General features: G+C 50.1%; 1 protein-coding gene and 1 long non-coding RNA gene across 4 annotated transcripts in view; one reads left to right on the forward strand and one right to left on the reverse strand.

Annotated features, from left to right (window-relative positions):
* TNR (tenascin R) overlaps positions 1–22,817 on the reverse strand; it is a 51,072-nt gene that overhangs the window by 22,013 nt on the left and 6,242 nt on the right. The window contains exons 2-6 of one of the 2 annotated variants that reach the window (XM_090145963.1): positions 5,259–5,585; positions 5,030–5,123; positions 2,470–2,946; positions 1,788–2,051; positions 803–918 (exon numbers count right to left, since the gene is read on the reverse strand). In XM_090145963.1, the coding sequence (XP_090002089.1) occupies positions 803–918; positions 1,788–2,051; positions 2,470–2,946; positions 5,030–5,123; positions 5,259–5,525 (1,218 nt within the window). In that variant the 5' untranslated portion in view covers positions 5,526–5,585. Of the gene's footprint in view, positions 1–802; positions 919–1,787; positions 2,052–2,469; positions 2,947–5,029; positions 5,586–22,817 lie in introns of both variants that reach the window. The other variant, XM_090145962.1, reaches the window with a different exon arrangement.
* Positions 13,233–15,639, forward strand: LOC116230376 (uncharacterized). Of its 2 annotated transcripts, none has more exons than XR_004167212.2 (3): positions 13,233–13,277; positions 13,674–13,784; positions 14,379–15,639. It is a non-coding gene; the product is annotated as an uncharacterized LOC116230376 (long non-coding RNA). The 2 variants fall into 2 exon arrangements; XR_016468938.1 differs by having other exon boundaries at positions 13,236–13,277; positions 13,677–13,784.

Raw genomic sequence — 22,817 nt, forward strand, 5'->3', positions numbered from 1 at the left:
AATGTTTGAATGATGCATGATTTGTTTGCCATTAGACTCCAAGCTCTGGTGGTATTTTCCTGGCATTGCCCTATTTTGTGGCATAAGGTTGGAACTACATCATCTTTAAAGTCCCTTCCAACCTAAGCCATGATTCTATTACTCTATTTCATCCTGAAATACAACATTCTTGTATTCCATCCTGGCGCCCTTGGTTTTGTAACTGCAGTACCCAAACTTTGGCTTCTGACACCATCTGTGGATCAAAAATTGCACCAAGATGCTCCGAACCCTTTTTGGAAGTGAGGAATGAGTTATCTCTGGCTCCCGGGCCCCTGTTTTGTGCTGTGTCTCATGACACTCTGCAATTGAGAGCTGTTAAAACTTTGGGGCCAACTTCTGCTGTTCCTACTGCCCAGAGCTGCCTGACTCCAGCGAGGATTTTGTGCAAGGCAAAATGGCATAATTGTGCCCTTAATCAGCATTTCTTTTACTGCTGGGGATTGAAAGCCTCTTGTAAAGAGGCTCCATATACAATTGAAGCTATACTTATGGCTAAATGGTGTAGAAATTATGAATATAGATGAAATACTTGATGTACAATTTTTGTTACTGCGTATGGAAAATAGGCGATATTTAGGGCAACACTTTCATCATTTTCATCTTTCCTGGCACCAGTTCTACCTGTTCATCACTGCAATTAAAATGCCATAGCAGGAACTATCTGGGCACGTGGCTGGGAATACTGGAGCCCTGACAGCCTACGGCTGGTCATTGAGATCTAGGGTGTACCCTACGATGCTGTGCTGTGAGGTAGCATTACCTTGGGGATGAAGCTGATCTCCCAGCCATCGAAAGGGAAGGAGAAGGGCTCCCACTGCACCTCCACGGTTGTCTCTGTGATGGTCTTGAACTTCAGCCCCTGCGGCGTGGCCAAGTCTAGAAGGGACCAGGAGGTTGTGAGGGCTGGGTTGACCTCCTTGCAGCTATTTTGTTATTGGGGTGATGGAAATGGGGCCCTGTTGGTATCTGTTAGTAGCATCATTGTCCTTTTGGGCTGGAGGGAGAGGAAGGGGATGCCCTCCACTGTGGCATCCCACTGCCAACAGTGTGAGCGATGGGGTTACAAAAGTGGTACTGGCATGATTTGTTTTTCCCCCATTCACTCTGCCTTTAATTTCCCAAGGATACTTTCTGGAAGCTGCTGTCACAGCCTGCTGTTCCTTTTTTCCTCTGGCACTAAGAACCTCATGATGCACAGCAACATCCCCTCTTGCTGTGCTATTAGCTATGTTGTAGGGATTTGCCTTAGGGAGCCCATCCAGAAAAAGGAGGAGAACCTGTGACTTGTATGGTATATCACAAAAATATACGATATTTTGGGCCGTGTCTGGGGGCTTCAAGCAAGCACTGAAATTTTTCTTGATTGTCAGCCATTTGGGTTTCCATCCCAAACAGAGACTTCCTGCAGAGAGTGGTGGCATTTCAACCTTTCCTTTATCTCTGTCAGATATACATATGGATAAACAAATCTCCACTATTTTTTTCGGAAGGCTCCATTTTCTGCTGCTGGAAGGTCTTTACAGAAAATGTGAGCTACCTTGAGAAAGCTGCAAGACACCAGGACAAGACTGTGTATTATGTCAAGAATGCCATCATAGGATAGGTCAAATATCAGATGGATGCACCTTTACAGGCTGCTATTTGCATTCCTCATTATATGGGCCAGTGCTGTCTTCTGCAGCTATCTGATGAGCATCACCTCTGGTTTTTGGGGTACCAAGTGACAAGTACAGGCAGATACTTACTGGTCATCACCTTGGTGGTGACAGGGCTGCTCAAGACATCGCTAATGACTGCGTAGATGCTGATGTTGTAGGCAACGCCTGGCTCCAGCTCTGTGATGGTGATGGTGCTCCAGTCCCCAGGCACCCGCTGCTGGAGCTGGGATCCCCCTGGCCCCGCTGGCTGGTATGATATCACATACTCAGTGGCTGCCCCAGGGCTGTCCCATGCCAGCTCAATGGAGCCATCGCTGACCCCTGTCACACGCAGGTTTTCAGGAGGAGCGACTGATGGGAAAAGAGATGGAGAGCATCAGGACATGCATGGCTTATCCTCTGGCCATGTGTGAGGGAGTGTGGGTCTGCTGGTTGGATATGGGTAAGGGCTCTTGGTTGGGGGTCATGCGCTCACACGTTTTATTGCAAGGCAAAGGCTCAGGAGAACCTGCTTGTACTGCTGCTGTAGAAGTGGTTCACCACCAGTATTTGGACAAAACTCAATGGCTTTTTGCTTGCCTCCCAAACCCTTATGCATCTCTGGGGGATGGGAACAACAGGCAGGCAGTCAAACTATGGGATGTGAGCAAAAAGTGCTCTGCCAGCTATGGGCTCCTCCCATGCTATGTGGTGCTCCTGTGGGACTCTGGGAACTTTGTGTCCCTTCCTCACGCAATCAGGTCTGACTCCCCCCACACACCCCTGCTACCTGCCGAGCAGTCCTGCCCTCCGTAGCCGTCCTCGCAGACGCAGAGGCCATCCTGGCAGACGCCTCGTCCACTGCAGGCGTTGGGACACCGCAGCCACCCGCAGTCCTCCCCAGCATAGCCCTCGGCGCACACGCAGGTGCCGTTGTCACAGTGTCCCCTTCCCGAGCAATCGCGGGGGCAGCGGGGCTGAGAGCAGTCATCCCCACCGAAGCCCTCCTCGCAGATGCATTCTCCATCCACGCAGAGCCCACGGGAGCCGCAGCCGGCGGGGCAGCGGAGCTGGGAGCAATCCTCACCGCCGTAGTCGTTGTCGCACACGCACTGACCCTCCAGGCAGACCCCACGGCTGGAGCAGCCCCGTGGGCAGCGTGGTTCTGAGCAGTTGCTGCCCGCCCAGCCCTCGCTGCAGACGCAGCGGCACGACTCAAGGCTGAAGTTCCCGTGGCCGCTGCACGGTAAGGTGTAATCCAGGCGTCCTGCAAAATGATGTGGGATGGGTGGTCAGAGCCCGGTGTGGGGTCTGTGAATGGAGGGCAAGTGGCAGGGGTGGTCCTCCCTATGTCTGAGCTCTCCTGTCTTGCAGGAGTTGGTGGCTTTGGGGATGGCTGAGGCTCAGGTTCAGTGTGGGTCATGCTGGGGCTCAGGGTGGGAGCTCTAATCTCAGCTCCTGCCTGTGGACCTGCTGGATGCCAGAGCTCCCCTTAGTTTCTCTGTAGTTCCCTAGACAGCTACATGGCAAAAAGCCCTCCCTGGCCAACCTCTCTGCACTAACCACAGCTCAGCGGGCTCTGCTGTCTCCTCCCCACACAGTTTCATTGTAAAGTTGAGAGATCCCAATATTATGTCCCAGTATTATGATCAAAGACATATAATATTCATCCCTATCCTGATGACTCCAGATTGGTTTGTACATGAGTTAGGGCTGTGGGAAAGCAGGGAGAACACCTCCTCTGATGTCCCTGCTTTGCTCAGCAGTACAATGAGGAGGGACATGTGGGGGTGAGGGCAGCAATTGCTCTGACACTGCCCATCCTCCCACATTTTGCCTCACAACATGGACCTGCTGCTGCAGCTTTGGGTTTACACCAGCCTGGCTAATTCTTCCCCTTCTGACTTTGCCTGCTCTTTCTCCTATGAAAGAAAGGAGGATTGGAACCCTTTCAGTGCTTCCTCCAACCCTTAGGAAGCCTCTGCACCGCAAAGACAATGAATCAGGAGACATTTTGTCCCCCTTATTGAACCTCTCATCCTAGGTGAGTTATCTGGGTGACAACCAATAGATGCCCCCACAGCAAGGCTTAACTGTATGCTAAGCCAGACAGACTGGTTTGGGCTTCTTTGCAGGATGCTTCCCCCCAGAAACTGCAAGCATTGGGAATGGCGATCGGGTTTTCTCTTCAGATCTCATCCTCTAGTTAAGTTATCAAACGAAGAGAGAGGATGCTTGTAGGTGTGCTGTAAGACAGCTCTTTCCTTGGGGAAGTGCCTCAGGCTGTGGGGTAGGGATCCTGCTCTCATTTAAAGTGTGATGAATTGAAAGCAGCTTGGGTAAAGTGAATGAAATTACTCCAGTTTTACCTTGTCGTGCACCTGTGGTTTGAGTGAAGACTCCAACTACTGATAAATGTTTAATGGGACCAGCTACATATGTTGCAAGCAACCCAAATTGCTCCATTGGTGTTTCAAATGGACTCCTTTAAATCAGGTTTTTCCCATTGCTCTTCCCACTGCATTTTAACCCTTGCTGTGCAAACAGCCTTGTCTTTCAAGGGTGTTTTCCAGTCTCTTTTATGCTCACAGCTGATGGGTGCCACGCTGAGAGCATCCAAGCGGGACTGAGGCAAGCCTAGAGCCAGGAGGTGCCCTTCCTGATAGCATCCTTCAGGGGCTACCTGAGAGATCAGAGGCCAGCTGAGTGCTAGCACCTCTGCTCAGCAGCCTCTAACCCAAACCTTTCACGACCCATGTCATTATCACACTATCTCACTATCACAGACGGACTGAGCTGTGCCTTTACTGGAGAAACCCTGATGAGGGCTCTGAGAGCTTCACCAATGTCTTAGTTTCAACTGAGATGAACTGTTTTCTTCAGAGTGCCTGGTATGATGCTGGCTTTTTGTTTCTGGGTGAATGCTGATAACACACTGATGCTTACAGTTGCTGCTGAGCAGTGCTGTGCAGAGCCAAGGTCATTTTCAGCAAAGGGCCAAAGGAGCTGGGAGGGAACAGGTTGGGAAGCTCGCCCTGCTCATCCCTTACCAGCCACAATTTTATTTTTAATGGGATTTTAGCTCTGCCTGATGGATACATTTATGCTTATGGGGTTTCCACAACAAGTGGGCTTTGGGAGCTGAAGTTACCAAATCCCTCCCAGGGAATTCCCTGCCTTGGAGGCCCTAAGTTGGGCTTTTCTGTAACGGCACAGCCATGACACCATGGCTGAACAGAGATTTTCCTTCATCACTACTCTGAGTGACATTACCAGCTCTGTATTTATTTCTCCTGCCTTTTGCTCGAGCCCTGTGTCCCCAACAAGAGCTAACAGCATCGCATTACTACCTGTGGCTGCATTTTCTTGGCAGCAATTGGAGTTGCATTGGTCCCGGAGCATGGAGACCTCCCTCTCCAGCATCTCAATCCTGCTCAGCAGCTCCTGCAGGGACGGGAGGGAGGTGGAGCACTTACAGGCCTGCTTGGGCAAGTTTATCCTGTGGGTGAAGGTGACCTGGCTGTCGCTGTCTGAGGTCTGCTCCGTGTACTCCGCCAGCCTGTCGTCTTCTGAACTCACCTCCTCAGCCGAAGACCTGAGCATGGAGGAGCAGCAGCTGTCCACGGGGACGTTGATGTTGTAGATGTGGTGGAAGACCATGGGCTGCTCTTTGATGGGTGGGCTGCAGTTGGCCAGGCCCCCCTCCTCATCCACTGCTGGCCTCTCGGCTGGCTCTGTTGTCACCTCCAGCCGGCACTCGAACGGCTTCAGGACAGCACCCAGCAGCAGCAAGTTGAAGCTGATGAGCACGTTTCTCAGGACTGGGTTTTCACTGTCAGTCCCCATTTTCTTGGGAGGGGGAAGAGCCTTCTAAGCCAACCTTGGTTGGCCAAGCGTGAGGAGGACCTATGGACAAAGAGGAAAGAGAGCGTGATTAGTGTTAGACTTGACACTGCACTAAGGTTGGAGGGGTGAGTTGTCCAGAGAGATGTGGGCCAGCTTGACACACACACAGTCCCACAGACCTTGGTAGAGCCCAAAGCATCCCCAAGATGGGCCCAGGGCTGGGGGAAGAAGACGGCCTTCTCCAGAGTATGCATTCCAGCATTCTGTCTCCAGCCCTCAAATGATGACAGAAGCAGATTCTTATTCCTATGGTATTTTTGAAGGTAACGGTTGATTTGGTACTAACAAAGCCCCATGTGCCTGTGTTTCCAGCAGAAATACCCCATATGGCTACTGCAATCAGTGCAACATCAGCACAGGTCATCGGGCATAAGGGGTTAAAGCATGGGTGAAAATGCCACATCCTTACTTTTCTCCAGACCCCTCCCCGAGCACACATGGTGCTCCAGGAGCTGAGCCTGAGGTTGCTAAGCTTCCTCCAGTAGCTATAGGAACAGCAGCCTCAACGCAAAACACCGTTAAATTACAGCACACAGGCTTGAGCTCCTTTAGGTTTGTGCTCTGAGCAGACAAATCCCTTGTGATGAAGTGGCTTCACCTCCTACCCATGCTCTGGATTACAGGTTAAAGTTGTCTTGATTTGAAAATAAATAACTTCTCACTTCTGTATCAATTGCAAGCCCCCAGGTACCAATCTGGGCTCCAAGGACACGATTATCTGCAGCCAGAAACCACCAGTGTCAGCTTACTTGTGTTGGGGATGGATTTGGTCCCATTACTTTTGCTGGGACTACTGTCTGCTGACCAGTACTGGACATCAACAGATTTGCCATGAGGATTCAGTGCCCAACCCATCCCAGGATAGAGCTAGTGGGCAGGTGAGACTGGGACTGCAATTGCATGGCTCTCATCAGTCAGCGGTCCCCAGTATGAATGGGGTCAGCCACGGGGACTCTCACAATATCTTTTTTTTCCTAGGAGTGCCTTATGCCCTGGGAGAGGGATGAACCAGATCTGGTCCCATTGGGACAGGACAGCCAGCGTCCTTGTGCAGGGTCAGTCTCCTTCAGGCCATGAAGCTTGGGTTTTTGGAGGTGGGAGAGACACAGCTTGGCTGTGTCTGCAAGGGTCATAATCTTGAGCAGCTCCCCTCTCTCACTGCTATCCCCCTGTTCTAACTCTCCTCTTTGAGGGACAATCATGCCTCTCCATCTTCCCCAGCTTCTCAGTGAAAATATTTGTTTACTGGTTTTTCTCTTACAATACCATGGTACTACAGAAAATACAGCTATTCAGCCGCCTCTCAGTCTTTGCAGGGTTATTATCCCATATTACTGCAGTGTTCCTCCTGCATGTTTCTTCCTGGCTCTGTGCTCAATGCCTGCCTCTCTTGTGAGCAGGCACATGGAGCTTTGCTAGGCTCTCTTTCTCTCTCTCTCTTTCTTTGTGATTTCAGGCAAAGAAAATATATAAAATTGCTCCAAAGTGTAGTGACCTTCCCACCTTTTCAGATGGGGGGTGGCATGGGGTATGGGATATGTTTGCAGCCAATGGTGGTTGCTTCCACCATTGTAAGCACATGGAGTGTGCCATGATGAGTTTGCGGGTGTGTGATATAATCCACCTGCCAGTTCTTTCCATATTTATATTTCAGCCATCATCCTCCATATCAAATATGGAGGATGATGGAGGATCCACTTGGCTTGCTGGCCATCACGAAGGCTGGAGGATGAGGAAGAGGCAGAAGCCATCCGACTCCTAATGTTGACTATGCTGCCACCTGGATGTTCCAGTGCTGGGATGGTGGAACCAGTAGTCTGGTCTTAGTGGGCTGTGAAGCCAAGCAGCTAGGACCTCTTTCTATGGAAAGTGGCATTGACAAAGCAATTGGAAAAAGGACACAGCCTTTCACCCTATGGTGATGGCACTTGTCAGCCGTGAGGGAAAGATATCCCTCCAAGGAAGACCTGATAATTAACTCAGGTAAATGGGCCACCATGGAGAAAGGTGTCTTGAGGTAACTAGCTGTGGTAGAGATGATGTGTGGAATTAACCAACAACCCATGACCCAGCCTGGCTCAGTGGGGCTGCATGCAGTGCCTCCCAGCAGCCCAAGGTCTTCATCCACCCCAGGCTCCTCTGCAGCTCCTTGGTGGCCCTGGCTGACTCTTCTTGTCCCCAGCTGACAGATAGGCCAGGCACAGGGGGAGGCAGGGGGACTAATTAGTGCTTCCTGCCTTTGATTGACTCGCTGGCATGCAAGGCTCAGCGCGAGCTCCTTGGCCTCTCTCCCTGCTTTTATTTTTTTGTGCCTGTTCAGTGGGGAAGGAATTGTGGCTGCAAGCCAGCAGCATGGAGCCGGGCCAGAGCTTCAAAGCAACATCATCACAGAGCAGCTTAGGTGGTAGGAACGAAATAAAGTCCTCCCCCAGATCTCCATCACAGCAGGTGCCTACAGGGTGCTGCCCAGTTCTTATTTCTTGGGTGATGAATGGTAGCATCACCACTCTGCCCACCCCACACGGTGGCTTTGGGCAGTGGTGATACTGCCAGGGGGGTTGCATCCCCATGGCTCAGTGCTAAGGGAGCTGTCTCTTTGTTTTCTTTTAGTATTATAAACAGGACCATGGGTGCATTTTGGGGTTGCAGGTATTTCTGCAAGCTACCAAGGGAGAGAGGCTGCATTAACAACAGGTTTGTGGGCGAATCTGGGGCCTGCCCAATGTGAATTAAAGTTCAAATTCAAGTTTGGCAGGCATCAAGTGCTTCAACTTTAGGGATGTGCGAGATGATCAATCTGCTGCTGTTTATGTGCATGGGGCTCAATAAAAAGAGACAATCTAAAACTGAGAAAAACACTGGAGTGCTGTTTCCAGAAGCGGCAAAGCGCTCTACCTCCCAGATGTCCTCCCTTCACCCAGGATTTGTGTCCTGGGGGCCTACAACGGGAGGAAGTGAAAAGCCAAGATACATCCTGCAGTGCATGCACCTGAATTATAGATTTTTGTGGCCCTGAGCAGCATCTGCAGCTCTTTGTTTATTGCCTGTAAATATGGCCTTGACAAGCCCAAACCATGCGACGGATGTGGGTATGGCACAGCTGCAAAACCACTTGGTTTTGGGGAGCATCTTGCTGGAGATGATTTAAGGCTTAAAAAACCCAACAGCATCCCTGTGCAAAAACAGCTTGAACATGTCAGGTGCCTCCAGGACCCATAGGACTGATACAGGTTGGCTCTTGTGACATGGGTACCTGTAGAGTGAGTGCTTTTCCCCCACTGACTAATTGCGTGGTTAAGGATGAAATACTCTCCTGCTTTAAACAGCAGTTCCCTAACTATACGTGGAGGAAGAAATCTATAGTTCCCCAAGCTGCCTGTAAATTCGGCAGGCTTAATAATTCATGTATGCCTTTGTGATCGCAGCCTACATTATATCTTTCTTTCATTACACGCTTCTTTATTGAATTTTTGCAGCATATATCAGTAGCCTCTATACGTTCCCATGGGAAAGATTGAGAGCAAAGTTTCAAGATGAGCTCTTTTCCTTTACACGTGGACAGGTGGAGCCTGAATCTGACCCGTGTGACCCCACAGCATCCTCAGGTGATGCTTGGCATGGTGGCTTGCAGTGCTGTATGCAGTGCTCTGCTCCCTGCTCTGCAGACCCTTTTCCCCCAGAAATGCCCAATTTTACAAAGAAAGAGTTTCTGGTGATCCCATCTTTAGTGTCACAGCCACCAGCTCTGCCTCTCACCTCTGCATGCAGCTCTTCTGGCCCTAGAACTGGTGATGCCCTGAAGCCATAAAGAAGGAATTAACCGTAATTGCAGAGCATCGTGGGGCACAAACAGCCTCTAAATCCTCTCCAATTATGTAGTAGCACTTAATCTATAAGGAAATTGTAGTTTAAGAGCAAAAATAAATATGAGGTTATTTTTGTGTTCAGCATGGGCACTGGCCATTAATTTTGGAGGGTGATGGAGGACCCATGTGGTAGGGGCTGTCAGATGGGGCTGTGTCCTACAGGGATTTGTTGTGAACTGCTGCTAGGTCCAGCCATACCAACAGGCTTTTAGCTGTTCCCATACCCCTGCTCACCCAGCTCTGCTTTTCCTTTGCTACTCTGCTTTTTTGCCCATCCTAAATGGACTTCAGGTGCAAATGACTGCGAGATTGCTTTCTAATTACAGCTACATTTAGCACCTGCATGGCAGGAGCTCGGTGAGGAGCTGTGGGGACCTGGTGAAGCATCACATAAGCGGGCAGTTTCTATCCTTCTCTTTCCCCCTCCATCAATTATGGCTTTTCCCACTTCTGTTCCTGGCGTTCCTCCCTTCGCCCATCCTTGCACAGGACTCATGGATGGAAGGTGCAGGATCACGTGGGCATCTTCCAGCAAGGAGAAAATCCATCCTGAGGGCACGGATCTCTAGCGAATTCACCCCACCTGAACGGCACTGGCTTTGGGTCCCTCTCAGCCACGTGCACGGGTTTTATTTTCCCCTGTTTGCTCTCAGCACACAGCTCTAGGAAAGGCAGCAAAGCCTCGTGCTCGTGTATCTGCTGCTTGCTGTCATGTTTCATTAGTGCGTGAGCCGTCCTGCTCCTCCTCGGAGCTGTGTGCATAGCTGCTGTGGATGCGAATTACCCAGCATGGGATGCTCCCATCCCAGCTCCTCCAAAGCACTGCCAGCCGCTGCCCCTGCCTGGTAACGATGCAAATTAATGTATGCAACACATCCACATGTGCATCCAGAAGTAGGATGCGTGTCCAGAAAGCACTGCTTGGACACAATGCATCCCCTCCGCAGAGCTCAGTGTTTTAGGAGTGCAGTGAGATGCTCACCCCCAGACCTACTGCAGGGCTCAGGCTGGTTTCCACCATTGAGAAGACAACCAGAGCAGGGAAATGAATCGTGGACCTGCTGCAGAGACTTCATTTGATAAATAATGTATATAGAGTTTGCAGTAATAACCACTTTTTTTTCCGAGCCAGCCAGGCTGGCTTTGACACATCCTGGCTGTACTGTCAGATAGGTTAATCTGTTTTATTTATTTATTTTTTTCCACCTCAGATGAGCTGCATGCATGTGTACAGAGAGGAGGTGGCAGCCCTGGCTTTGCACTGGGATGCTCGTGGCTGCCTCAGATCCAGGGCTGCTCCCCTCTTCTTTGGCCTCAAGCAGGCCCCCATCCCCTGCTGTATGCCCAGATGGGCTCCCTGTTTCAGTCCTGACACTGCATCAAGAGAGAGTGGGAAACCCACCTGTCTACATCGCTCTGAAGGAACCAGAAACAATCCCAGTGCTTTGCCCTACAGGGAAAACCAAGATGCTTGGGAAACAGCAGTGTCCCAGAGTGGACTGGCACTGAGGACCCAAGCCAGGCTGGGATTTTATTGCCCTATAATAAGCAAGTACCTCGTTAAGTAGTGGATATAAATGTGTAATGTAATTTCGCTGAGCTTGGAGCTGGTGCATGGCATGGGAGCTTGGAAGCACGCCTGCTGGTCTGTCAGGTTTTGTGGGATCCAGCTCGTTCCTACTGACTTAAATTCTCCCCTTAGCACCATGAGCGTTGGGTTGGACTGTTTACAAGCCTGCACTTAAAATCAATTTTAAGGTTATTTTTTGCCTGAAGAGCTGCATGGAGACACAAGAGTTGGGCTGAAGGAGACCCTTTTGGTCGTGTGGCAGTGATGTGCCATACCTCTTGCTGGCTCAGTTCCCTCCTCTCCCTCAGTACCCAGCACCCACACACTCATATGTGCAGTTGCCCTTTCCTGCTCAGAGAAGGCTGGTTCAGCACCTCTTGTTTCTCTGAATTTGTGACTCTTATCATTTCAAAGCCCAAATTAGCCACAGCCATCTGAAGCACGCTTTCTTGCTGCCCTCCTCCCCTTTTGTTCCAGTGGATGGATAAATAGTGGTAAGTGATGCACTGTGGTCTCCTGTGCAGGGCTTGCTGAAGTGAGCAATGAGATCTCTTGGACAGCAATTACAGCACTGTGGGAAGAGCCAAAAATATGTATGGAGCTGAAGCACAGAGGTGTGAAAGGCAGGGATTTTTGGTTGCAGGAACTTGGGAGCAAACAGCCCCTGATGCCAGCTGGGAGCAGGACAGCTGGTCAGATTCAGCAAACCCAACCTACTCATTGATACGGCCTGCTGCTCTCTTATTACACACAGCAAACAGGACAGAGGTCAGGGCAGGAGAGACGTAGTGGTGGATGGCTGCATCCAGGAGCACCCTGGCTTCCATCAAAGCTCAAATATCCATAAAAAGCTATTGGTTGCCAAAGCCCCCAGGGGCTGGCAGGCAGGACTGTGCTGCTGGGGGGCAGCCCTCTGAGCCTGCAAAACCTGCAGGAAAACACGACAGGGATAGGACCCAAAGAGTCATTTGCAGCCTCCTGGTCACTAGGATGGAGAGGGGATGGCTTTGTCCTCCATGGGGCTCAGGGACAGTTTGGGGCTGAGAACGTGGCTTTAGTTTGTTATATTTTAAGTCCCAGTTCTGATGGTGTCATGTTCGAGCTTCTGCACACCCAAATGCTGACTCAGCCTGGGCTGGCATCCAGGCCCATTGCTCTCTCCTGGTGCTTCTCTCTGCCAGGGAAAAAGACATCTCGGGATCATCAGCAGCAATTTTTTGTTTCCACCAGTGGAACACCAGCTCCATCCTCCAAAGACGTGACAAAGTGAGGACCAAACATGCGCACAGCTGTGCAACATGATCCAAGGGATGCTCATCCCTGAGCCTGAAAGAGCCAATTTCTAATTTTGACAAGGTCAGCAACAAATCAGCACGAAGGCAGCAGCATCATGGATGCTTTAGGCAGTATCATTCCCAAAGGTGAGAGGAGCACTGGGGCTGGCAGCAGCCTGTGCCTGTAGGAGATTTTCAGCTTCCCAATTTATGAATGGAAGCTGATAAATTTTCCCCACTGCTTATCCACGGTCATGGTCTGGAATCACGAGAACCCCTGTGCTGTTTTACCTAACAAACCCTGGGCTGAAACACTGAGGTACAGCCTAAAACCACATCTGGAGCCTCCAAGCTGAGCTGTGGGGCTGTGACGTACCCCAAAGTCAGTCCCAACAAAAACAACCATGGATGCCAGAAGTGGAGAGTCTGAAGCACAAATCCTTGCAAGACTTACACTAAGAAGTTAAAAAAAAAAAAAACAAAAAAAAACAAAAAAAAAACACCATAAAACTTTAGGAAAATGTAACTTCAGTTGCATTTTTTTGCTTTTTTGCCCCCTTGAAAGCAATAAAGAGCTTAATAGAAAATGACTTTACGTGGATCGTGCTATGAAATTGAGAGAGTTATTCACTCTGCCATAAAAAAATGTATTGGCTAGTTAAAACCACTCTTAGAAAGAGCATCCTAAGCTGTTAAATCCTACAGGTTGCAGGGCAACACTGCTAGCTGCATTGCTAATACATCTTGCAAGACCTGCTGTATGGGAACTGCTGAATCACAGCCTGAACCTCTGATTGACCACCTGAGGAGAGCAATGGGTCAGCCCTGGGAGCACAGCTGAAGGCAATTCACCTGTGCTGCTGGAAGGGGTGGAGCCTGGCTGCACCTCTCCTAGACCCATATAAGAGCTGGCTACCAGCAGGGAAGGACCTGTTTTGGAGATCACTCTTCTTGGGGGTCTTCTCAGCAAGCCCAGGACAGGGTAAGCTTTCCATCCATTCTTCTTTAGTGTGATAATCTGTTCAGCCTAACTCCTGTATATTTCTTAATTATGACATCTGTATATTCACTGATTACACACCTGCTGGTAGGGCACAGTTTCTCAGGGAACTTGAAGCATGTTTGCTGGTATGTGGGCATTGACAAGAGCCAAGATAATGCTGATAATGTCAGTAACACCTCTTGCATACTGGGGAGTTAATCTCATTCAGTTATTTTATTCTTTTATCCTCTCTCTGGCAATTCCAAGAACTTCCTGAGCTTGTGCCCAGATGCTGATACTCAGGTGAAAGGAGAGGTCAGCCCTCACCCCATAGGATTGCCCTTAACTTGGATGTTGCATCTTTCTTCTTTATTTCTTTTTATCATTTCCCTCCAGCAGGCATTTTGAACTCATGCATCTCCAAGGAGCTCTGAGCATCCTGGCCAGCCCTGTACTGGAGACATGGGACAACTTAATACCTTTTCTCAAGCAGAAGCAGCACCTCAGGTATGAGAGCTGGCTGCTGCAACTCCTTTTTAAGGCACTATTTCTCTCCTTGATTTTCACTGCATGACGCTGCTCACAATTTATCATTGTTTACCAAGACTGGAGCCTCTGGTGATGACACCAATGGGAGTTTTTCACCAACTTCCCAGGGCAGCCACAACTGGTTGGCCATTAAGGGATTTGTGTACAAGTCGGCCCTGGAGCCAGGCCAACTTTCTCTTCCTATTTCCCCTCCTATTCTTCACCCTCACTGCCTGTTTTCCCTTTGGGAGACCTGTTGCAGTTTGTTTCTTTTTCTTTTTTCTTTCTTTTTTTCCCCCCCTTTGCTTTTTGTTACTGCATATAGCAGAGTTTGATCTGGCAACCAGCCAGGGGACCTGCAATTGCTTTGTCCTTTGGTGTGCTGGGTTATTTCGACTTCAGGTTTTTCTATAGAGAAACCGATTAAGACAAAAAAGAAAAAGAAAAAGCTACATCTTTAAGTGGAAGTGAACCTTTAGGTTATCTCGGAGGCAATCTCCTTAGCTCTTTTCTTTCTGGCTCTTCACCTTGATTTTTTTTTTTTAGTTGTTAGCTCTTTCATTTCCTTCACAGGTGCTTGAGGCGTTTAAAGGATGCTTTTCCCTTTCCCAGGCAGATGCCACTTCCAGCTCACCAAATCGTACCCCTAAAAGCAGAGGCAGAACTACAAAAGTTATAGCATTGTAGTCATGCTGGCTTGCTGACACAGGGAGGAGGTACTACCTAGAAAATGCCAGCAAATGGTGAGAAAGAATGGATCTTCCCTCCTCAAGTTTAGCAAGAAATTGGGAGCAGGTGACTTGGATGTGGACCAGCCCTCACATGAGTCAGCATGGGGAGGTGGGTGAATAAAGGGGACTTCTCAAACCCCTGGTCTCTCATTACCTATTGATGATGGAGCCTTCAAATCCACCAACACCTCCTGGGAGAGCGATACAGCAGCATGGAGTTGTTCCGTTCTTGAGGTGTGTTGGGATAACATCTCATTTCCAATGATTTGGGGGAAGCTACTGGAGAAGCTGCTACTTTGGCTTTGATATGGGCTAATAGAGAAGAACTGCTTGGAAAAAAAAGGGGGGGGGGAGGAATGTAATTTCAGGCAACAAATCACAAAATAATGGAGTGCACAGCGCCAAGAGAAAGGGAGTGAGAACAGCAGAATGAGGATAATGGTCTGCAAAAAAAATCTCTGGGAACTGGTTGGTGACATCTCTAGGGAAGATAATCTGAGGAATAAAGAGAGTATAGGGAAGGTGGCAATTACCTAAAGTGACTGCATTAGGGCACCAAAACAAGCCATCTCAATGCAGAGGGACAAGAGGAAGGTGGCTCAGAGACCTGGCAGATGTGAGGCCCTAAAGGAGTTGCAGAGAAAGGGACCCAGCGATGAGGAGAGCAGATGCAGAAATGCAAGCAGAACAAGATCCAGTAGGCCATCAGTTTAATGGCTGCGAAAAACTATTTTCTAAGTGCATGGGAAGGAGAACGAGAGATAAGGAGAGCCCAAGCTCTTTGCTTCTTGAATGGAGGAGAGCCAAGAGTTGCAGTGCAGGAACCCTGTGTGGGCTGAGCTTCAGCCCTCCCTCCCATCCAATTCATTAGGACAGGGTAATTGCACCAGGCTCCAATCCAGCCCAGAGGAGAGCATCCTCCAGGGCATTTAGAGTCAAGTGTGCTCCTGTTAGCAGGGCATGCCTCAGGCTGCCTTCACAGAGCTAACCCAACTTCTGGGGCATGCAGGGTTTCTCCAAGTCCTGCAGGAGCATAGTGGTCTGGGAGCACCATGGTGGGGCTGTCCAAGGAAATCACCTGCAGGAACTCAAAAATGGCTATTAATGGGACCGAAGGAAGGGCTGGGGACCTCGTGCTGAGCTTCAGGTGGAGGTGAGTGAATCAGATGCTCTGCCTCATCCCCTGCAGTTGTGCCAGCATCACTGCAAGCTGATGAGCTCACTTGTGTGTCTGTCCCAGCCAGTCGCTGCCACGCAGTGCAGCCCACAGAGGCCATCCCTGCCCTACAGCCGTGCTGCAGCCACCAGCTCGTCCCAATCACTGTCATCTCCAGTGCTGGCATTCCTCATCTTTATCCACGCCATGGGCTGCCCCCCATCCCTGTCTCTTGGGTTCAGAGACCTGAAGAAAACCTCAGGCTTTGCTCAGGGCTTGTTTTCCATCTCTTCTGACCCTCTCTTCATATTGCAGCACAGCATCCCTGCTGCCCATCACCTCTGTGCTGTGTCCCCAGGGACCACAGTTCTGCCGTGCTCTTTGCATGTCTGTGTTTGTCTTAGTGGTTGACCTCTTCAGTTGATATTAGCCTCCCGGTCACCTCCACCACTGCCTGTCACAGCCAATTAGAAATATAGTCATCTCTGCATCATGGTCCTCGTTAAACCAACCGTTCCTTCTACCTGCTGCAGTCGTCACCTCATTATAACTCCATTACCTTTAACAACAACTCCATTACCATCCATTATCTTTCTTATCATCTCCTTTACAAGGCTGTTATCTGCACCTCCTCCTCTCCAGCTATCCCCTCCTCAATTACGATACCATTATCTTTATTACCACCCCATTAGAGTCATAATTATTCCCATTACAATTCCAAGATCCGTGCCTCCATCCAGACACCCCGTTGTCTCTAGCAGCCCCATTACCACCACCAGCACTGCTCCTCGTTGCCTCCCTTAGCACTGTAACCACCTCCCTCCCTGCATTCCTAATCATCCCCATGCCGACAGCCATCTTTTAATTATTTTTCATTACAGTTTTATTGTGTTTTGCTGTTATGACTTCCTTTACCAGCCATTCTGCTGGAGTGCTGTGATTGGGATCAGTACCTGGGTGGGAGCTGGTGCTCAGGTCCGTGGTGTTATGACACTACACTGACTACCACTGGTTCTGTGTGGGTATCTTTCACCCCATCCTCCATCATAATTCCAGCATTTCCACATCTGCTGTAGCCTAATTACTGGCATTTTCCTTCCACCAGCCTCCTGCTCATCCCCATTGCAGCTCCTTGATGGGCACAGCCCCTGCTCCAGCCATCAGAGCCCCTCTCCTCCTGCCTAGGCAGAGCAGCCTCCCCAACACTCTCTGATTTCCCATGCCTACAGCTGGCAACAGCTCCAGGCACAGTTTAATCTCTTCATTAACCCCATTATTGTAGGGGAAGAAGTACCAACTTCCCCATACTCCCAACTTTCCCAAATTCCCATGGTGCAGCCCTGAGCACTGCATCCCATTGGTGCTCCTCTCCGTGTAGCTGCTGTGCTCTGGGCACTGCCAAAACCACTTGCCTGTGACCACAGCACCAACACCTTCCCCAAACCACCCCATTCCCTCAGGGATGATGTTGGAAGGTTCTTCCATCAGCACTGATAGGAGGGAGAGTTTCTTGCTTGGCGTCGGCACCACATCTGTGGTTTTTGGGGTCTGGCAGTGCTGTATCTCTCTGAATCTCATGGGAATGTTTCAGAGTAGAGCAGAGTTTCTTAAGAAGTCTGTGTGGCTTATCCAGAGTGACCAGAGCATCGTAACACAGGTCTTACTGCCTCATCGCAGCCCTTGCTCCATGTGTGGGAGCACAGAACATTGCCAGCTAAAGATGTGAGCACCCAAACCTGGCACTGGGGAGAGTGAGTGGATGGGCTTCTCCATCCCTGGGGCATCATCTGGGAGATGGGATTGGCTGGAGGAATGGGGGGAGCAGTGCAGGGGAAGGGCACCGTTCTGAGAGTGCTGAGCTGGAGTGCTTTGCTCTGCCTGTGGGCTGCTCAGCAAAGGAGGATGTGGAATCAGAGCAGTTATAGAGAGTCACAAAATCATCAGAGGAAGGGAGACTGGAGAGATGCAGAGAGCTGAGCCTGCTCAGTCCATCAGGGAGATGGAGAGGTAGCTTCATTTGTTCCCATAAGAACTGTCAAGGCAGGGAAACACTAAAGAAGGTACTAAAGAGCTGCTGAGCACTGAGAGGAGAGCAAAGCGAGCTGGCAGGGAGCGAAGGCAGCAGGGCTGGGGATGCGAGGATGCCCACTGTGTGTGCGGGCAGTGCTCAGTGGAGCTGATGGACCCACCCCGCTGGGATCGTGGGCGCTGGGAAGGGCCGGCGGGTAATTAACGCTGCGGTGTGAGCCGCGATTTCGATCAGGTTAGAATGCCCCGGGGTTATTTCCCACGATCGATGCGCGTCATAAATAATGCATCTGCGGTGGGGCGGGAGGGGGGGGGGTGTGGGGTGGAATGCTGCCTTTCCTTATCAGATGCGGAGCTCTGAGTGGATCGGCGGCGCTGGGAGGGAGCACGGCTCAGAGCAAAGGGTGAAAAAGGGGAATAAACACATGGAGGAGGTTTGGCAAATTCCAGCTCTGCCGAAGCAGACCGAAGGGAGATGGTGCAGCTACTATTTCAGGATTCTGATAGAGTGGATATAATAGAGGGTGGAAGGGGATTTGGGAGTCAGAGGGAAGGATTTGGATGGATGGGGCAGCACTAGGTTCCCTGGCTTTCAGCTTCCATCTGAAGCCTCAGGTTGCCTCTTGCCGAGCATCAGCCAGGCTTGCCCAAGAGATCTGCTTGCCTGCCAGCACGGTCAAGTGATCCTTTGCCAGGTGACTCTTCAGCCAGTCCACTTCATAACTCGGGGTCTTAGCCCACATGGCCCTATTTTCCATCTCCTGCTCTGAGTTTGCTGCCAACCCATCATCAACCCTCCAAGTGCTCTGAGAGCAAAAACTGGGATCTGGCACATTTTGGTGCAATCATGGTTCTTTACTATGAGAGCGGTGAGGTGCTGGAACAGCTGCCCAGAGAGGCTGTGGATGCCCCGTCCATCCTGGAGGTGTTCAAGGCCAGATGGATGGGGCCCTGGGCAGCCTGGGCTGCTGTGAAATGTGGAGGTTGGTGGCCCTGCATGTGGCAGGGGGGTTGGAGATCCATCATCCTTGAGGTCCCTTCCAACCCGGGCCATTCTGTGATTCTATGGTGCCTTTCCCTGCCCTTCTATTTCCAAAAATGACAGATCTAAAGCTGGTCTGGTGGGGACAGGGCTTTCCTGTCCCCTGGGCTGCAGCCCAGATGGTCTGTGCAGATTATTGCAGCCTCCAGGGCCACCAATCCCAGGCAGTTTGGCAGGGCTGAATTCCCTCCAAATGACAAAAATAAATAAAATCTCTCTGCATTAAATGCCGGGAAGACCATGAAAGAGCTGTGTACACAACGAAAACAAATACATGGTTAAATAACCTCTCCAACAGTATTTCTCTAAAATGCCTCTCTAAATAACACAAAGTGAAAGGCTTGCTCAGCAGTGATTAACTTCAGTTCAGAAAGATGGTCTGTATCAAATCGTTACTGTCAGCTGATTAAAAATGAATTAAACCTAACGGAAAACAATTCCCAAAACATCACCTCACCTTTCAAATGCAATTCCCAAATACAAATAATAGCAGACCCTACAGAAGGAGGTACCTGGAGAGCCCAAGGATGAAACTGCTGATGGGACCAAGGATAGGGGTTGTAGGAGCAAAGGGGATGCGGATCAGGGTGAAGAAAAGTAACTCAACCTGGAGACTGCTTTGCCTTGAAGGGACGTTTATTTCCAAGCTGTTGGTTTTGAAAAATATAATAATGAAACAGGGGGGAAGGGCCACAGTTAATTTAGCATCATTTGTCTGCTTGGCATCTGGTAAAGGTCTGAAGGATCAGGAAGGACAAGCAGGTGGGAGAGACACACGCTTGTGCCAAGCTTTGGCATGGGTTCTAATTCCTGCCAATCAAGCATAGCCAGCTTTTAATTGACACACTCCATGTGAGTCCACTAAATGGCAACGCTTCTCAAGGCAGATTTTCTTTTTAAGTAGTTCCAGTTTTCTTAATTTTTTTTTCATCAGCAATTTCATATTGGTTGTTGGGTCTCATCACTGCTCCCCTTATTTGGAGTGACCAAGAGGCATCCCTCCTGGGGGTTGTGCCAGGGGAGGATTAGGTTGGACAGCAGGAAGAATTTCTCCATGGGGACGATGGCCAAGCATTGGAACGACTGGTGGAGTCCCCATCCCTGGATGGGGACATGGGTTAGTGTGGTGGGTCTTGGTAGATCAGGCTGATGGTTGGAACTGAAGATCCTGAAAGTCTTTTCCATTACCTAAGATAGAGAGAGAAAGGGAGAACACACCCACATTTTTGGAGGGGATGCATCCTGCAGCAATACTGTGCTGGTGACCCAGCTGTTATGTTCCCACTGGTCTCCCATGTGAGCTCAGTGGAGGGTATAGGTCTTGAGGTAGGGCTGGGAGCCTGCTGGCAGAATTTCTGCTTCTTGGACACTGATCTGCACTGTTACAAAGCAGAGCCTCATTACCAAATCTAATTACAAAGGGGAGTAAATCACCTGGATTTTTTTTTTTTTTTTTTTGTGCTTTTGGAGAGTGCTTTTGGAGATATCATAAAAAAGGATAATTGACAATCGAAGGGAGCCCGTCATTCTGACACATTAATAACAGCCTATTTTAAGCCACCAAGAACACGACTCAGCAGGTTGGGAAGTTGTAAAGCCATCACACAGTGCTCTGCCTCTCTCCCCATTTGTGCCCCCTGAAAGCAGCAGCAAACCCAAATAGCAGTGCTAACAGCAGCACGTGTGTATGCACACCCAGTTCTTCCCAGCATATGGATATCTATATGCTGGCACAGGGTTTGGGGTATGCCAACAGTGGCTTTCTCCTGTGTCATCCCATGGCACATCCCCGCTGGGTGTCCCTGCTCTTGCCCTACGGAAGCATTCCTGCTGAGGGTCTCACTGCATCCTCTGCTTCTCTTCCCACCAGCAAAGGAAGCCTGTGCCCAGTCCTTCATGTCTGGGGACAACAGGGACCCTATCCCTATCCTCTGTGCCCCCAGCTCCTGGTAATGTTCTCATCTCACTGCCTATTTACCCACCATCTCTTCCATGCTCTGTTTATCCTGCACTCTTTATTCCCCACCAATCCTCCCTCACCAGTCCCTCGCACTCTGGGTTGAAGCCTATTTGTACTCTTAACCTTTGTCTCTCTTTCCTCTGCCTCTTCGATCTGCCCATCAATCTTGCCTGCAGCCTCCATCACTCCCAGCCCCACATCACCATCACCACGCTCTCCATCAGAGCTGTGCCCATTTCCCCATGGGGCAGAGCGTGGTAGGAGATGAAGGCACAGGGCCTCAGCATCCCATAGGGGATGGGCTGGGGCACTCTGCATTGCCCAATTTTCTTCATCCCTGTGCACCAGCATGCCTGGAACCTTGGCTGTGGCGTTTTTGGGTACTTTCCCTGGGGCCTGGACCCCTTCCAGCCACATAAAAAGTGAACACAGCCAATAAAACCATGCATGTGCATTGAGCAAACCCAACCACGGGCTGCTCAGCAAAGTCTGGGCAATCATTTTTCCCAGGGCTCCTCCATGTCCTATCCCATGAAAAGGTCTTTTTTGGTAGAGCATTACCAACAAACAGGAGGTTCCTGCAATGGAGACATGGTACTAGGGAGGATAACAGCAGTGGGTACAGATCCCACAGCGCTCCCATTGCTCGTGTTTGGGACAGGAGATGAAGTGTTTAAGAAAGCAGCTGCAGAAGTGATGGGAGGGGAGAAAGCAAAGCGGAACTTCCACAGAGCCTCACCAGGTGCATGGTAAAGACAGGGAGAGAAAGCACCATTAGGGATATGCTGCCTACAGAAGGAATTTACTTACAGCCACAAGTACTTAATGGCTCGATTTGTACCACAAAGCCCTGGAGGTATATCTCTTTTCATCCCCTGGTGTCCTGTTTAACACAGCCTCATGAATTATTAATCCTGCTGTTCGTGCTCATTGCTCCAGTGCTGAGGTGTTCTCCAGCTTCACGGGGTTAAAATAAATAGCACCGTGGTCCTGGATGCATGTTGGGGTGTTGGAGAATCACCATCACTCCTGTCTTGGCGCTGGAGGGCATGCACACCCCAACCCAACCACCCCATGCATCCCTGCTGCATCTCTCTGCCCACAGCGGCGGTGGCATCTCTCCTGAAATCTGTCCTCTAATCTGTTCTGAAATCTGTCTGTCTGATGAGGCAGCCCAGACTGCCTTACGAGACCAAGCAGCCTTGTAATAAAATCACTGGTGTCAACCTGGGGTGCAGGACAGTGCCATGTCCATGAAAGCACAGTTGGAAGAGGAAGCCCACTTGAGCTCAATTTCTTCATTGCTTCCAACCTGGGTCAGGCGTGCTGCTGGATGGCACCAAAGTGGACACGAAATCATCAGAACCAACAACCAGGATCTAATTAAAGCCTCTAATCGAGACCTCTTTAATTCGATGATCTTGTGGGACGAGTCACAAGAAGACAAGAGGAGAAATAAAGGGGAGAGAAGTTTGTCAGAGAGATCTGCTGCACCATGAGCAGATGGGTCCCAGAATGAGGGCCAGCAGAATGAGGAACAGAGACAGCATCACCTGTATGGGTTTGGCCAGGTAGAGCATCATTGCATCACCACCCATTTCCATGGGTGGAACTAGCCCTGCCTGGTGCTAGTTGAAGGGAAAGGCTGCCTTCCCATCACCTTCCTACTCCCTGCACTTCCACTGCCCTCCCATCAGCCCTTCCCCACACGGCTCTCCCCTCCATTCCATCTCCTTATCTCAGCCCCTCTCATCTCCCAGCCTTTGTGCTGCTGTCTGTCTCTGCTCCAAACCCTCCTTATCTCCACCTCTCCCTGCTCCAGCTCTGTTTACATCACTAAAACACTTGTCCAGGTCAAACACGTTTTCCTGATAAACACATTTCCATTGATTGCTGGGAAGAAAATCCTCCAGAGCAGCAGATTCTGCACTCTGGGGATCGATAACGAAAATCCCCTTTACCCCAGCCCTCTCCATCCCACAGGCTGTGGATGTTGGACCTGCAGGGTGATTTGGAGGGAATCAAAAGGAGAGGGTGGGGGTGGTGGGGACCTACCTGTTGGTGGGGTCACTCCAGCCACCACCAAGCGGAGGTG

The sequence above is a fragment of the Phasianus colchicus genome, chromosome 9 (assembly GCF_987193195.1).
Source record: "Phasianus colchicus chromosome 9, bPhaCol1.hap1.1, whole genome shotgun sequence".
NCBI classification, from domain to species: domain Eukaryota; kingdom Metazoa; phylum Chordata; class Aves; order Galliformes; family Phasianidae; genus Phasianus; species Phasianus colchicus.